The sequence below is a fragment of the Palaemon carinicauda genome, chromosome 10 (assembly GCF_036898095.1).
Source record: "Palaemon carinicauda isolate YSFRI2023 chromosome 10, ASM3689809v2, whole genome shotgun sequence".
Taxonomy (NCBI): domain Eukaryota; kingdom Metazoa; phylum Arthropoda; class Malacostraca; order Decapoda; family Palaemonidae; genus Palaemon; species Palaemon carinicauda.
Window position 1 is genome coordinate 132,901,255 of NC_090734.1, and position 16,114 is coordinate 132,917,368.

The 16,114-nt window shown below is 35.8% G+C and overlaps 2 protein-coding genes and 1 long non-coding RNA gene across 3 annotated transcripts in view; 2 read left to right on the top strand and 1 right to left on the bottom strand.

Annotated features, from left to right (window-relative positions):
- The window catches only part of Sin3A (SIN3 transcription regulator family member A), an 84,729-nt gene extending 84,548 nt beyond the window's left edge, over positions 1 to 181 (bottom strand). Inside the window, exon 1 of the mRNA XM_068381926.1 lies at positions 30 to 181. The gene's annotated coding sequence lies outside the window, so the exon portion shown is untranslated. The remainder of the gene's footprint in view (positions 1 to 29) is intronic.
- Positions 182 to 371: 190 nt separating this feature from the next.
- LOC137648787 (uncharacterized) lies at positions 372 to 8,528 on the top strand. The gene is made up of 4 exons (XR_011045704.1): positions 372 to 655; positions 3,886 to 4,030; positions 7,296 to 7,431; positions 7,611 to 8,528. It is a non-coding gene; the product is annotated as an uncharacterized lncRNA (long non-coding RNA).
- Positions 8,529 to 11,456: 2,928 nt separating this feature from the next.
- gkt (glaikit) overlaps positions 11,457 to 16,114 on the top strand; it is a 79,123-nt gene continuing 74,465 nt past the window's right edge. The window contains exons 1-2 of the mRNA XM_068381932.1: positions 11,457 to 11,660; positions 15,257 to 15,497. Of these exons, the coding sequence (XP_068238033.1) occupies positions 11,619 to 11,660; positions 15,257 to 15,497 (283 nt within the window). The 5' untranslated portion in view covers positions 11,457 to 11,618. The remainder of the gene's footprint in view (positions 11,661 to 15,256; positions 15,498 to 16,114) is intronic.

Consider the following 16,114-nt stretch of genomic DNA (forward strand, 5'->3'; position numbering starts at 1 on the left):
TATATATCAATTGATTAAATGGTACTCACCATCGGAGGTGTATTGATGACGCAGATATCGGCAGATATACTTCGAGAACTACAAAGTCACCAGCCTCCATTGAATAGCAACTTCAACTACGAATAAGATTGTGACGTCACAATGTTTGCCTCGTACACAGCCAATCACAGACTGGATAGTACTGTGGTGGATAAACTTACATCTTCATCAAATGACTATTGCCCAATTTTTATAGTATTAGAGTATATATAATACATTTATTAATCTTTTGAGTTTATATTTTATCTATTAGACTCCCTTTTTGCTAGTAGTATTCTTATACTCATTTAATTTTTATTTTGAAATAACATTGGAATGTCGTCCCCCTTGCTCTTGTAAACACTATCAGCTGATGACAGTTTCTGGTGCTGCCAAGTTGAAACAATTGATTAATACGTCAATCTCGGAGCGATTAGACCAGTATAAATATAACCTTGTGAATGTTGATTAAACGAAGGAAACAGTTACAGTAAATAAAATACCGCAACCTGTCTATGTAACCCAGAGGAAGCAGTTTAAATTTTGCATCGTAATCGTTAAAGGTTCGGCAGTGTATTAAGGATGGCGGCTGTTGCTCGTAAGCGCGGGACATTTGTATCGTGGTCGTCATGCACAGGTAGATCCGCCATGTAAATTGAATTTAAATGTCTTAATGGAATGTTTAACTTGTCAATTTTCGATGTACTGTATAATCCTAAGTAAAGGCTATAGCCTATCAAATTATTGTAGGTCTCCTATAATCGTATATTTCTCTCTATGCAATATTGAGCATCACGTTTTGCCAACTGATTATTATTATTACTTGCTAAGCTACAACCTTAATTGGAAAAGCATGATGTTATAAGCACAAGGGCTCCAATAGGGAAAAATACCCCAGTGAGGAAAGGAAATAAATAAGAACATTAACAAATTCTAAAATCAGTAACAACGTCGAAACAGATATGTCATATATAAACTATAAAAAGACTTATGTCAGCCTGTTCAACATAAAAACATTTACTGTTCTGGATATATTTAATTTGTCCTTGTTTCCTTTCCTCGCTGGGATATTTTCCCTGTTGGATCCTCTGGGCTTATAACATATGCAATATTGAACATTACGTTTTGACAACTGTTATCTTGTGTTTTATCTATTCATGACTTATGGTTTATGCAAACAATCGCTACTGTTTTCCATCCATCTGTATAGATAGTGTATTCCTCTTATTAAAGCAGGATTTTCTAAGAAATCTGAGATGAATCAACAATAATATAAACTAAGTAAGAGACAGGTATGATAAACAGATAATTATATGATATATTTTGGAGCCTTTGTAGGGTGACGGCCAGATCCCGTAGAAAACGGGAATATTCTGAACTGTGGCCGTCGTTCTAAAAACGATTTTAGCGGGAGAAGCTAACTTAAAAAACCCACCTAACCTATGCTAAAAGCCGTATCGTTACCCAGGGGGGCTTCCCCCCCCCCCCCCCCCCTTACACAACAGTTTCCTTACCTACGAGTACGATGGGAGAAGCTAACTTAATAAATCCACCTAACCTATGCTAAAAGCCGTGTCCTTATCCAGGGGGCTGCGCCCCCCGGACCCCCCCCCCTTACACAACATATTTAAGATCCGTAGACCATTTCCAAACGTTTTTATTCTATACAAGATAACAGTCTGAGCGATAATAAGCAAATTAGGACGCTTGGCAAACTACCCTATAATTTTTTGCCAAATACATGAACCACATTTTAAACAACTAGTTATCTTTTTTTATACAAATTTCTGGCCATAATATTGGTGCAAACCACACGTTTGTTAGTTTTCCTAACCCTTTATATAAACCATGATGGTGATTCGAGTGTAAAACAGTGGTTTTGTGGTGGGGAAACATCTTGAAATGACTGGTTTGCACAAACTTGGTCAGGAATGCTTTTATTAATAATATTGTGAAAAAGGGTATGGTTCATGTATTTATTGTGTGCAATTACAGGATCATGTATTATAACTTAACCCTTTTACCCCCAGGCTATTTGGAAATTTCCAACCCTTAACCCCCAGGGGGTTATTTTTTTCCCAGCATATTTTGCAGTATATTTTTTTTTAAATTGCTCTAAAGGCCTTAATTTTTGTCATAAAGAGGTCAGGTTGGTCTCATTCTCTTGGAAAATGCCTGAATTTTCTCAAAAAATTAAAAAAAATATGAAAAAAAAAAAATGTTATAGCATTTTTTTGTAAGGACGTACCGGTACGTCCATGGGGGTAAAGGGATGGCTTTTGTGAAACGTACCAGTACGTCCTTTGGGGGTAAAAGGGTTAAAGGTGAGCTATAATAACAGTATAGTAAATGTAATCAAGTTGGACTGGCGAAATCTAACCGAGGCCCTTTGAGACAATAAGCAAAGGAGGAGATGAGGATGAGTAAATGGAATGTGATAGGAATAATCAATTTATGAAATCACAATAATTTACTAAAATAGATTGAAAGCCCCTCGGGGGAAAAGTCCTTTGGAACGGCTATCATGATGGAACCGAAGAGATTTGGTGAAAAAATGAATGGTTTAGAACTGATATATCAGAGGGAATGCTTAAATACTTGAAAGCTCATTAATGGTTCTAAATGCCAGCTAAGTATCATGTCATACAAAAACCAGAAACGCTTCCACAAGCGATGGTTAATATGCATGCGTAGTAACCCACCATTGGGCCTCCAAAAGCTAACAATATATGGGTTGTATGCACGATAGCGGCCACCTGTATGTATGATTATGTCTAACTTAGAATACAGCAGTGTAAGGGGGGTCGCAGGGGTGCGTTTGCGCCCTCCCGTTAGGTAAGTAGGTAAGGACACGGCTTAGGGGGCAAACTTTAGGTTAGTTGATGTCCATTTTTAATCATTGTGTAGGAAACTGACTGCTGATATACAAAGGCTCCCAATTTATTTATATAACTTCGGTAGTTTTCACGTTTTAGTCGATCGATGCATAAGTTTTACCCCAGTATTCAGAGCTATACCCCAAAACAGCCAACACTTCAACATTTCTTATAACAAATTCTTGTGTGTCAAGAAATTTAAGTATTTTATTTCTCTTAATATATCAGATGTGTAGTAATAGTAATCTGTAATATTAATATTTCTGTAATATTTGTTAAAAGGTTTTTAAAAAAAGTTTGAAGATTATATATGTCATTTTCAAACTTATTTAGAACATCTTATAATATGATTTATATTGCAGAAATACCAATGTTATAGACTACAACAGGTTTCATAATTTACTAAAATCTATTAGTATCATTAGTTATCGTTTGGATGTGTTAATGTGTTCGATCGTTGTGATTGATGATGAAACACAAACAAAACGGTGGTTTCCCTTTTGTGCTTCGTATGTAGGAAAAAATGATATAGAATCGGCTTTACTCTAATTATTTTGAATTTCTGAAGGTAGGCTATAGCTTGTAAAACTTCATCATAACATACACAGTTGGTTTTGTAATTTAGCAAATTAATTAATTGAATTTGCCTTAATTTTACTGTGCATTTATTTACATATTCATTTCCAAAGTGATCTTGTTTACATTTTCTTTCAATTTTGTTTGATTTTTGTCTTTGGGAAAATAGTAGTAGTTCCTAGATTGTGTGATTTTTATTTATTTAATTTACATTTATTATGTCATCCAAGGGTGAAAACCAAAGGTGTATTAATCTCGGCTGATTGTTTCAATATTACCGTAGGGGCTGGGCGTATATATGGTAGTAGTCCTGTATACTACTGTATTTAATATATTGCTTGGTGTATTTGGGAAACACTTTTTAAGTCTGTTATTGCAAGGTGATGTTTTTATAATAGGTAATTTTTATCAACAGACATCAGCAGTGGGATGCTGGTTTTATTCCCCGTGGGTCATGGTTGATGTGCGAAGAACAATGAAATTGTACACTGCTCTGATAACTTGATCCTATCTGAATATATTCCGCCGAAGTTAAAACCTCACTCAGAAAATTACCAAAGGTAAGTGCCTTGATATTCTAAAAAATTTCATAAAGATCCAGTAAATGTCATGACTAAATTGATTCAGTTTATAAGAAATTGGAGGAGATCGCACTTGAACTATTATGTCTGAAGTAATCATAAGTGTAATTTATTCATTCAATCTTTTCAAGTTCAATTTCATCCCCAGTCTAGAGATTTTATATGCATGAATTACAAGGATGTCTAAAATGTTTACTGGTTGTTTTAGAGGTACTAGATGAAACATAGAATGTAACCACATTACTATTTGATTATACAATTAGAAAAATTTGTATAGGTAGCAGCTCTCTTGTCTTATTAAGTATTTGCAGGATTTCACCATATAAGATCAGGTGTCATGTGGCTGTTATTTAGAACGAGGTATTGGTAGTTACTGGTGAGTAGCGTGGGAAGCCCCGCCCCCTTGCCAGTTCACTGAGAAGCCACTTTGACTTCAGTTGCAATCGAGAATGTAGATGTGTAAGTGTCAGGAAGAAGCAATTCTCTGAGCCAATCGTTTTTTTTTTTTTTTTTTTTTTCCTAGATAATTTTTTTCACTGACACTAGGCAGAAGAGATTTTATTCACCTATGAAAAACAGTCCTTCCCCTCAGCACATTGATGCCACGGTTACAACCCTGACTCCAGAGGCATTGATGGAAAGACATAGGTCAGAGCCTACCATCATCTCGGCTCCTGATTCTGCTTACATGGAAGCTATTTTAATGAGGGTCTTCCAGGCTACATCTTGGCAGGACCACAGGTCTGGAATTTACTGGCCCATGGTACCCCATTCAAAACAACTAGGAAACGGCATAATTTTCTGGTGTTGCTAGTCATTCTGAAGGATAGAAGATCACCGCCTTGGTTTGGGAGTTCTTGGCCATTCCCTCGAGTCCAGGCTGCTTTATCTCTTCCCTAAAAAGGGGACTAGCAGTGACCAAAATGACTTGCTGTCCTGTTCTTGGGGGGATCACTACAACTTTTTCTTGAGGACCACCCCAGATTCGATCACACGAAGTCAGAATCTACCCCACCTCACAGGAAAATCTGTCAGAGGCACTTTTCATGAAGACAGTAATCTGTTAGCAATAAGCGACCTTTGTGGTCCAATTTCTTTAGTCGCACAAAAAATTGGCTTATTGGGAAAGTCTTTTAAGATTTTTGGTTATCAATCTGTCTGAAGAAGTGTTTTAATTCTTTCATTCTACCTTGTTTTGAGTATTGTTCTCCTGTCTGGTCTTCAGCTGGTGATTCTCATCTTAATTTATTGGACAGGAACTTACGGTCTATTGAATTTCTTATTTCTGATCTAGATATTGATCACTGGCACTGTCGTTCAATTAGTTTATTATGCATGTTGCATAAGATTTTTCATAATTTTGACCATCCTTTACATTCAAATCTTCCCAGACAGTGCCATCCTGTTTGTAATACTAGGCATGCAGTTAATTTTAATAGTCAGGCCTTCTCCATCATGAGGCACAAGACTACACAGTATTCTAGAAGTTTTATTCCACCTGTGACCAAGTTGTGAAATGATCTCCCTAATCGGGTAGTAGAATCTGTAGAACTTCAAAGGTTCAAACTCGCAGAAAATATTTTAATGTTGAACAGGCAGACAAGTCTTTTCATAGTTTATATATGAAAGGTCTGTTTTTATGAATAGAACTTACCTGGCAGTTATATATACATAGCTAATAATCTCTATTTCGGCAGAATTTTTCTAAACGAGGCAACCGCCTTGTGGTGGTTGGGTGGTAACACCCGTTAAAGGGTGATAGGAGGAATCATTCCCGTTTTCTGTTCTTCAGTTCATTTCTGCCGGCCGGATCGACAACACGTTGGTCCGTCATTAACAGTTTTTCTTCGCTTTCCCTGCTCGGTGTACCAGTCTGCTTTTTTGGTGAAGTACTCTGATTTGGGGTTTTGGCGATCGTGTTTTTTGTTTTCTCTTAGCTTTTTTGCTGTTTTTCATTATGAGTGAAAAGAGTCATTACCGTATCTGTGCGAATGAGGAATGTAAGGTGAGACCACCGAAAATGGCGGTATACCCTCACACCGTTTGTTCTAATTGTAGGGGTTTTGTTTGTGCCCTTGATAATAGGTGCGGGGAATGTAAGGTTTTGGATGAGAAAGATTGGTTGATTATGAAGCGCTATGTGCGTAAGCTAGAGCTCGATAGAGTTAGGAGAGCTTCTAGGTCTAAGTCTGTTAGTGGTAAGGAAGACGAACTTAGTGTAGTTTTAATGATGTTACTGTTTTTTGAATATTTTGATTGTTCATTGCTTTTCATATCATCTATTCATTTCCTACTGTATTTCATTTCCTCATTATTATTATTATTATTACTTACTAAGCTACAACCCTGGGCTATTTTTCCCTTTTCCCTGTTCGAGTCCTTGGGCTTATAGCATCTTGCTTTTCCAACTAGAGTGTTAGCTTGGCTAGTAATAATAATAATACAGGGTTGTGGGTACCTTTATCCATGAACCGGTGGTAGTGGTTAAACAGGTCATGTAACAAATCATCATCTCTCTTCTCCTTCCCCATTCACTCCATTATTCGCTGAACAGACAATGGATGCAGGTGAGCTATATGATCTAATAACTTTTTTTTAGCAATAGTTGTTTAGGGGGATGATGAACAAATGTATGCACCCGTTCTCATACGACCATGCAATTAGACATCATAGCTTCCACACGGATATAGGTTCTTCTCTTGACCGTAAGCCTAACCTGAGCCTCGTCTTCATGTCCATGTCGTTAGGAGGAGGTCAACACGAGTCGCCACTTTCACCGCTACACAGACCCAAAGTGCTTTGACATTCCCGGGACTTTAAGCCAGCCAGTTGGTTATATGGACTTCCTCCTAAGGATAAATTTCCTATTTGTGTAGGAACAAATCATAGCTGTAATTTGTATTTCTCATAGCTATACACTTCCTGCCTCAACCAGATCTTGAATCCTAGGTTTAACGTTAAAATTGCGACTCAATATGGTAGTGAGAGTTATTCTGTTAGTACCATAACTACAGACACCTCATTATGGTGGCCCGGTGGGGCGTTGGTATTCCGACTACCTGCGAGTAACTACCAACACATCATTATAATCTTGAACGGCTGAGTTTCAGCTATGCTGAAAGTATACTCTTATTTAGAACTCAGGTTTGTATAGTTAGGAAAAATATTAATTACTAGAAAAATTTGTGATAATATGGAGTATAATTATCTTTTTATACTGAATTAACTCCCCTTTTTTTTCCAGTGGCCAAAGACTTGATTGCAGAGGATTGTGAGGCATGCCGGGCAGAGGTGCCTTTGCTTCTACAACAGCATTTGAATGGAATACTGTACAGCACTTTATCCAGCTGGGACATTATGTAAAAGTTATCTGATAAGAGGTATTTATCCTGAAATACCTTCTATTGAATAACTATATGCAATATTGTATGTTGTATTTCAATCTTTTGTACTCTCAATATATCAAATCAATTACATGTGTATTGATGGAAATATCTTTTAAGGGTAATTTTTTGAATGAGGTTGAACTATTATTATTATTATTATTATTACTTGCTAGGCTACAACCCACGTTGGAAAAGCAGAATGCTATAAGCCCAGGGGCCCCAACAGGGAAAATAGCCCCGTGAGGAAATGAAACAATGGAATATAGACTATTTTAAGAAGTGTAACAACATTAAGATAAATATTTCCTATATAAACTACAAAAACTTTAACAAAACAAGAGGAAGAGAAATCAGAATAGAATGCCTGAGGAAGTTAATTTAGATAACGAGGTCGAAAGCTCTGGCAAACCAGAAGAGATGTAAGCAAAGTGTCCGACGTGGTAGTTTTAGTGTACCCAACAATGCATAGTTTGTAAAATCTCTCTACCTTGTGGTGTAAGTATTATCGGAGGATCTTGCATAACATTGTCTGGTTTTACTAGTCTTTTTTAAGATAACTACCAGTGAATTGTTAGGAAAAGAAGTCATATGCAATACTGTTAAGCATAGTAGTGATTGGCTCATTAAACTTTTGCTTGAAAGTTACTAGAAAATTTAGATTCATCAGTTAAATTTATTGTTTTTAGGGAACTTGAGATTTTTTGTATCAGGTTTTTAATAACAATGATTTATTATTTAGTTGGTAAACAAACTTAGGGATGTTTTCATAGGTAGTAAAATACCAGTAACTGTAACTATTCATTGAGTTTTCTGATTGAACATTAAATGTGATTAGTTCAAAGAATTTTCTACTGCCTATTTTAATCTTTCACTTATGACAGAATACATTTAAGTTTATTTCAGAAGATATCTCATAAAATATAAGGAAACAGGAAAATATTGAAAGATCATTTTGGTTTTTTAATTGTATAAATTGTTTGCTATATGCAGATTTTAGTACTGTAATTTCAGAGCCTCGAGAACCTAAGGAGGCAGAAAAAATATTCTTGTGTAACCAGATTATGTACTGATGCTTCATGAAGTGCAATAAATGCTTTACTCAGTACAATATGTGTTTTATTAAAGCTTTATTCATTAATTTTACAAAAGCACGACTATCATCATCTAGTATAACATATTTGGCATTTTTTCATACTAACCTTACTTCAGTTTATTTAAAGAAGCCTGTGTCCATACATTGTGTAGACTTGTTGAATATTTACACATAATTCGTGGAATATTGGTTTTTGGCCTAATTCCTCTTTGGACCCTGAAGTACCCTTACATAATATGTCATCGTATTCATAAATAGGTAATACTTAAGATATTTCTTACATTATGTTAATGAGTCTTGGCTATTAATCATCATGCTTATCTTTCTTGAAGCTACTGCTTCCAGACATCTTAATTAAATAGGATAGAAAAATCTCCCATTCCCCTATATGTGGGTAATACCTTTGCCAACGGAGTTGGAAGGAGGTTATGTTTTACCCCCTGTTTGTGTGTGAGTTTTCTAACAGCTTCCTGACCAGAATTTTAATCGTAGAGTAATGAAACTGGCAGGGATTAATTTTTTTGTAACAAGCTTGAAATAATTAAATTTTGGAAGGTCAAGCAAAATGTCAAATTCACATAATCATTGTCACAGAAACTTCAAACTTGGTTCATATTTGAGTGTATGAAAATCCATACCAATCAAAACATGTTAAGCACAAGGTCGAGATATAAGCTTACATAGTAGATAACCCTTGTAAGCACTTCACAACTGTTGATCTAAACTCTAGAGTACTACTTGTTCACTGCATGAAAAGAGGCAAAGCAGCAGGAGAAAATTGCCTGACAATTGATTTATTAATAGATGCAGGAGATTTCATAGTAGCAAATTTCGCAGGACTTTACACAAAATGTCTGCAAGAATGTTCTAAACCAACTGTTTGGAGAAACTTTGTCATAATAGTTCACTAAAAGGGAGATAAAATAGCTGAAAAATTACTTTCCAATAAGATTACTCTCAGTAATATATGAAACTTTTACAAAGATGATATTAGGCTAAATCGAAAGGCTAATCAACCAAGAGAATAGGCAGGCTTTAGAAGTTGGTATTCAACAACTGACCATATGCATGTAATTAACCAGCTAATGGAAAAATTGAGAGAGCTATGTATGGCATGTATAGACTGAGAAAGCTTTTGATTCTGTCAAAAGTTCAGCAGTAATGAAAGTCAAGGAATTGAGGAATCTTATATGGCATTCTAACACTATAAGATATCTAAATAGGAAGTACAGACAATGAATAGAGGAATCTTATGTTAAATTTTGACACAAAGATATCTATACCAAAAGTACAGCTGTCCTAAAACTATTTAAAGTGAAAACATTTTGATTGTAAAAGAAGTTACAAGGAACCCCCATATCTTCTAAATGATTCACAGTCTGCCTAGAAGTTTTTATGAATTTAGATTGGGAAAATGTAGGAATAACATTAATGGGGACTACCTTAGTAACTTAAGATTTGCAAGTGACAGTTCTATATAGAGAACCATGGGAGGAATTGCAAAAGTTGAGAAGATCTGAATAGAGAAAGCAAAAATGTATGACTGAAAATGAATATGAGTAAAACTAAGATAATGCTGAATAAAAATCCAGAAATAAATAAAGGTTATAGGTGAACCTCTAGGAATTGTTAATGAATATACATACATAGGACAGACAGTGAGTGTTTCCTCAGGGCACAAAAGTGAAATTAAAAGAAGGATAAGCATAGCATGGAGAGCTTTTGGTAAACAAAATGACATGAAAATTAAAATGTCACTTTCTCTAAAAAGAAAAGTATCTAATCAGAAACTTGAAGCCTTAGAACTTAAGCTAGTTAGAACTCAGAGCGATGAATAGAATAACGATCAGAATGACACTAAGACACAGAAAAATAGCAATATCAATACAAGAAAAAACTAAAAGTTGAGGATATTAACACGTAAGAAAAAGAAACGTGGGCAGGTGATAAAATGAGAATGCTAGATAATAGATGGACAAGAAGATTAAAAGTATGGTTTCCTAGACTCCCTAAAGATTACAAACAAAACGGGGGAAGGAAGAGAAGATGATGGATTGACGAACTAAGAAAATTGATGTACTGTAGCCTATATATATATGTATGTATATATATATATATATATATATATATATATATATATATATATATATGTGTGTGTGTGTGTGTGTGTGTAAAAGAGGAGGTGTATATACGAATTAAAGGTGGATGATTTGAGTTCGTTTCATGAGAATAGATGCTCACCAGAACGTCAGCCAGACAAGTCCAACGCCCCACTGTGGTGCCCAACCACAGCAGTAGATTCACCAGGAAACAGCTTAAACTCCCGGGATGGGATTGATCTGCTACCTTGCGAATGCTAGGCGAACACATTGCCACTGTACTATGGAATAGAGCAATAATGGAAAAGCAAGACTGAATATGTTAGAAATAGAATACAACTTTCAAATAAAGAATGGAGATATGTGCTATGGGGAAGAAGAGGAAAAGGAATTTATGTTCCTGGGTTCTAATTATTCACTCCGCAAAATAAGTTTGCGGGCACTCTATCTAATTATAGATAGGTGCAAAGTTTCTAAGCTTATACTAATTATTGTAATTAGTCTTAATTTACATGTAACATAACTAGATTATTCTGAGTCTTTACTTTTATCCCATTTTACCTTGAAATCAGTATTGTAAAGATATGTGGATAGAAGTAGTTTTCCCATCTTGCACTATTATTGTAAGTCAAATTGTAATTTTGTATATTTTGTAATGTACTCTCATACCCCGTGAAGGGTCGCTAGAGGTAATGAAATCCTTAAAACCTTATAATCTTCAATCCTTAAAATCCTTAAATCCTTAAAATCTTTAAATCCTTAAAATCCTTAAATCCTTAGAGAAATTAGAGCTGCGGAGGGAGCATTGTAGAATCAGGAAGAAGAATATGACGTCATATGTAAACATATCCTTTACTCCGTCTTGAATGACTTTAAAACGGGAGATCAATTCAGTTGTTGAAAGTCCTGTTTTAAGTACTAATTGGTTGTTGCCAAGAGCAAATGGCTTAGACAGTTAGTCACAAGAGAAGTTTTAACTTATAATTACAATGGAAAGCGACGAAGATTTTGCCCGGCGCCTACAGGCGGAGGTAAGCACAGTCCACTGCTTTATGGTAACATACGAAGTTTATATCTTAGACTTGCAGCAATGTTTATATTGCATTGAAATGTCTATTATTAAGTACTTAGATGAAACAACACCTCATTGGTATTATTTTCCCGCATGGTGGTGAAAGAAACAGCTCATATCCTCAAAGTTACTTTTTTATGGAATTGGTGGGTGGTGATCTTAAGGTATCAATGTTTAGCAGGGTGGCGCATGGGTAAACATTTGGGGTGTAGGTATGATGAAGCCTGGATAAGAATATGACAGTCTAAGGGGTGTTGTAGTGTGGAGTTACCCCCCTCCCCCCCATAAGGTCCAGTTGTTAAGGACACATCTTGTAGGCTAGGTTTGGTGGAGAAGTTTAGTTTAAGTTTGGTGATGTACAAAGGCTCCAAACATTTATCTAACATTTAACAAAATCAAGTTTAATTCTTTAAATGCTGTTCCATATGTTTTACTGCATGTGATTATGTCTATATTTCACCCACAGCATTTGTTCCTGCTTATATACAAACCTTTCATATCTTAAAATTGGGAATGTTTTCACTGGATTTGGAATGGATGTTGAATTCATTAACAAGGTAGTTAATGACAGGTGGTGTACTAGTACGTCATATCCAAGAACTTTGTAATCTTTTTCTTATACCTTTATTTTGAATGGTGATATCAGCTTTGTGTCTAATAATAAAACAAAGCTGGATTTGCATTTGTATATTAGACACTTCTTTAGTTTGGTAAATCAATCACTTTTTAGGAGCATAGTTGTTACAATAACTCCTTTAATATTGGATATACTGTAGATTGTGGCATCCCATAGGCGGGTATTTGAGTTGAGTTTTTATTTTTGGCAAGACCATGAAATGCTGGAGAGATGGTTAACACTTTTTCTCCTCTTCGAGGTGGCGAACCACAAATTATTGGAATCCCCAGGTAAATACTGACATCCCCTTGAAAATTACTGAAATCCCTTGTAATATCACTGCAAACCCTTAGAAATTGATAAATAATATGTTTTTATTAATTTACATTAGTTTTTAGTAAATTAATTAAATAAAATGTGTATTTTAAAGCATTTTTCTATATACCCTTTACACAATATATAAAAGGGTACAGAACCTAACAAACTCACCTAAACTAACCTAGTAGTTCCCAGGTCACGACCTCTATCTGGGGGCAAGCCCCCGGACCCCCTTCCCAGGTCACAACCCGTAGCCGGGGGCAAGCCCCCGGACCCCCTTCCCAGGTCACAACCCCTAGCCAAGTTTCTACCTGCAAATATATAAAAAATATTAATGTTAAAAACATGAAAATAACTTATGTTAATAAAAACACATATTATTTATCAATTTCTAAGGGTTTGCAGTGATATTGTAGGGGATTTTGGTAATTTTCAAGGGGATTCCAGTAATTTGAGGTACTGTTCAGTTGGTATTTGTGGAAGCATCTACATATACGCCCATGGCCAAGACCTGGGAAGTATGCTTCAGGAGCAGGGAGAACTCGGATCTACATTTTTTTTGGAATGTCAAGTGATTGCCGGACTCTAACGTGCTGGAAGCTCTTACTTGAAGACCATCGGTGACAAGTGACCTAAGGAAGGGTTGGCTTGGGATCCCAGTAGGAAACTGGGGTTTTGGGTGTGGAACACTGGTGGGAAATTAGAATAATCATAATTACCTATACTGTAATGTTATTCATAATATGTTCCTCAAATAGTTTTTGATGTATGTGGCTCATTTTACTCTCAAATAAACATTAGCTCATTGCTCCTCCGTTCTGGCAAGCAGTTCATGTATGTGGTGAGCATGTCATCCGTGTTAGTTACATTTAAAGTATCATAATCACCTGTGATTTATATCACAACCCTCAAATGATCTTTGCTCCACATAATCTCATCGCTTCTCTGTTCTGGCAAGCAGTACATGAATGAGCTACATATCCCAGTCATGCGGGTCATTATTTTTGGGATATTATTTACTATCAGATAAATAACAATAGCTATATACTGTGCCAAACAGGGAGTATTTTAAACGATTAGATGCCAAAATAGATGAAATGACACTAAATTTTAAAACCGGTTGAACTCCCCTAAGGGGAACATCATTTTGTTATGGTAATCTTAATGAAATTGAACTGGAGGAGGGAAAGGGCTCTTGTAAAACAACATCCGGGAATTTATACTTACATGATATTTGGAAGATCTTGATTGGTTTAAAGAGCCAGCTAGTGATTAAGTCGTGAAAAGAACAGAAGAGCTGCCAAAAGTTGATGTAAACAATGCATTCGCAGTAACCTGCAGTCATGAATAACTCTTTTGCAAAACTCACTATCAGCCTCCAAAAAGTAAATGGTAGACTAAGACAGTGAGACTTGCGTTTACATTTTAGTCGTAACATTCAACTTACAAAATTCAGAGATACAGACACAAATCCAACTGAAAATAAAGAAAAGTAATAAAACAATATATCCTTTAATGCAGTAAGCAAAATGAAATTTGTAATAACCAGATGTTTATTCCAAATGAAAGCAAACTATTTATTGCTTTTTTAACTGGAAATCATCCCATCCATATACCTAGGCACTTCCCCCAATTTTGGGGGGTAGCCGACATCAACAAATGAAACAAAAATAAAAAGAAAATAAATAAAAGGGGACCTCTCCTCTCTACGTTCCTCCCAGCCTGACAAGGGACTCAACCGAGTTCAGCTGGTACTGCTAGGGTGCCACAGCCCACCCTCCCCCGTTATCCACCACAGATGAAGCTTCATAACGCTGAATCCCCTACTGCTGCTACCTCCGCGGTCATCTAAGGCACCGGAGAAAGAGTGACTGCTCCCCGCACTCTGGTTTTGGGGTGTTTGAATGTGCGTGGATGTAGTACGATAGAGAGTAAAAGATGGAAATCATAGGCATGGGATTCGGATTAGGTTTACCGTAGGCCAGAATTTAACAAAACTCTACTTACAAACAGCTTCTTGTAAGCTATTAAGTTTGCAAGTTGAGGACCTGTACAGTTCTGTATATATTTAACCTTGATTTTGTTGTTGTTGTTATTATTATTATTATTATTTTTATTATTATTATTACCAGCTAAACTACAACCCTAGTTGAAATTCCAACAAGGCCAAGGGCTCCAAAAGGGAAAAATAGCCCAGTGAAGAAATGTTACAAGGAAATAAATAAACTACTGGACAAGGGAAGTAATAACAACCAAAATAAAGTATTTTAAGATCATTAACAACATTAAGTCCGATCTATCATATATAAACTAGAGAAAGTTCATAGAAACAAGAGGAAGAGAAACAAGAAAGAATAGTGTGGCTGAGTGACAAGAGCTGCTTACCATAGCTAGAGAGTCTCTTCTACCCTTACCAAGAGGAAAGTAGCCACTGAACAATTACATTGCAGTATTTAACCCCTTGAGCAAAGAAGCATTCTTTGGTAATCTCAGTGTTGTCAGGTGTATGAGGACAGAGGAGATTGTGAAAAGAATAGGCCAATATTGAACTGGGTTGGTTTTAATTCACACAATAAGTACAGAAATCAATAAGTACATTGTATATTTTTTTTATTTTTCAGTTTGACGAGGAAGAAAGAAATGCCAACTTGCGAGAGAAGAAAGATGCTGCTCTTGCTCAGAAATTGGCATCTCAGTCTCATGATCTTTCAGAAAGTGAGGATGAGGTAATTGAAGATGATTGTGGTGATGACGTTGAAAGCAGATCACGTAATATTGAAAACCAAGTAGATAAATCTGAAGACATATCCGTATTAAGTAGTGTGCAGACGACATCTCGTGATAAGGAAAAGAAGTATAAAGGTATTGGAGATATATTTTTTGTTGGTGCTATTATTTTAATTTAAATTCAAATACCCTATAGAATTAGTTTTTTTTATTTATTATACTTTTAACAACTTAAGTATAATTAGAGGGGCACTCAGTAGAACGCAGACCTCTGCCGCTGCAGCTTAATTCTCAACCTTTTGCTCGACTGTGACCTTGACCTGAAATTTAATGATTTCCAGCTTTTTACATAAGTTATTCCCTGCAAGTTTCATTACTCTACAATTAAAATTGTGGCCAGGAAGCTGTTCACAAACAAACACACACACATATAAACAGAGGTAAAACATAACCTCCTTCCAGCTTGTGTTGGCAGAGGTAATGAAAGCCTCGAACCCATGTAAGTTATGTAAATTCATATACGGCAACGGTTATTTGAATGATTTAAATTACTCCAGTGTTACTTTAGTTTTACAGTTATTCCTACTCTAATTCCTTCATGATTTTACATACAAGTTACTCAATAAACTCTTGAGATATTACTACATTGCAATGCTCCAAAGTAGAATAGATAACAGTAATACATACTTTAGTTTGTTCACTGTGTTACTTACTCTTCAGAATTGTGAAATTTTCATTATCATTGAAGGTTA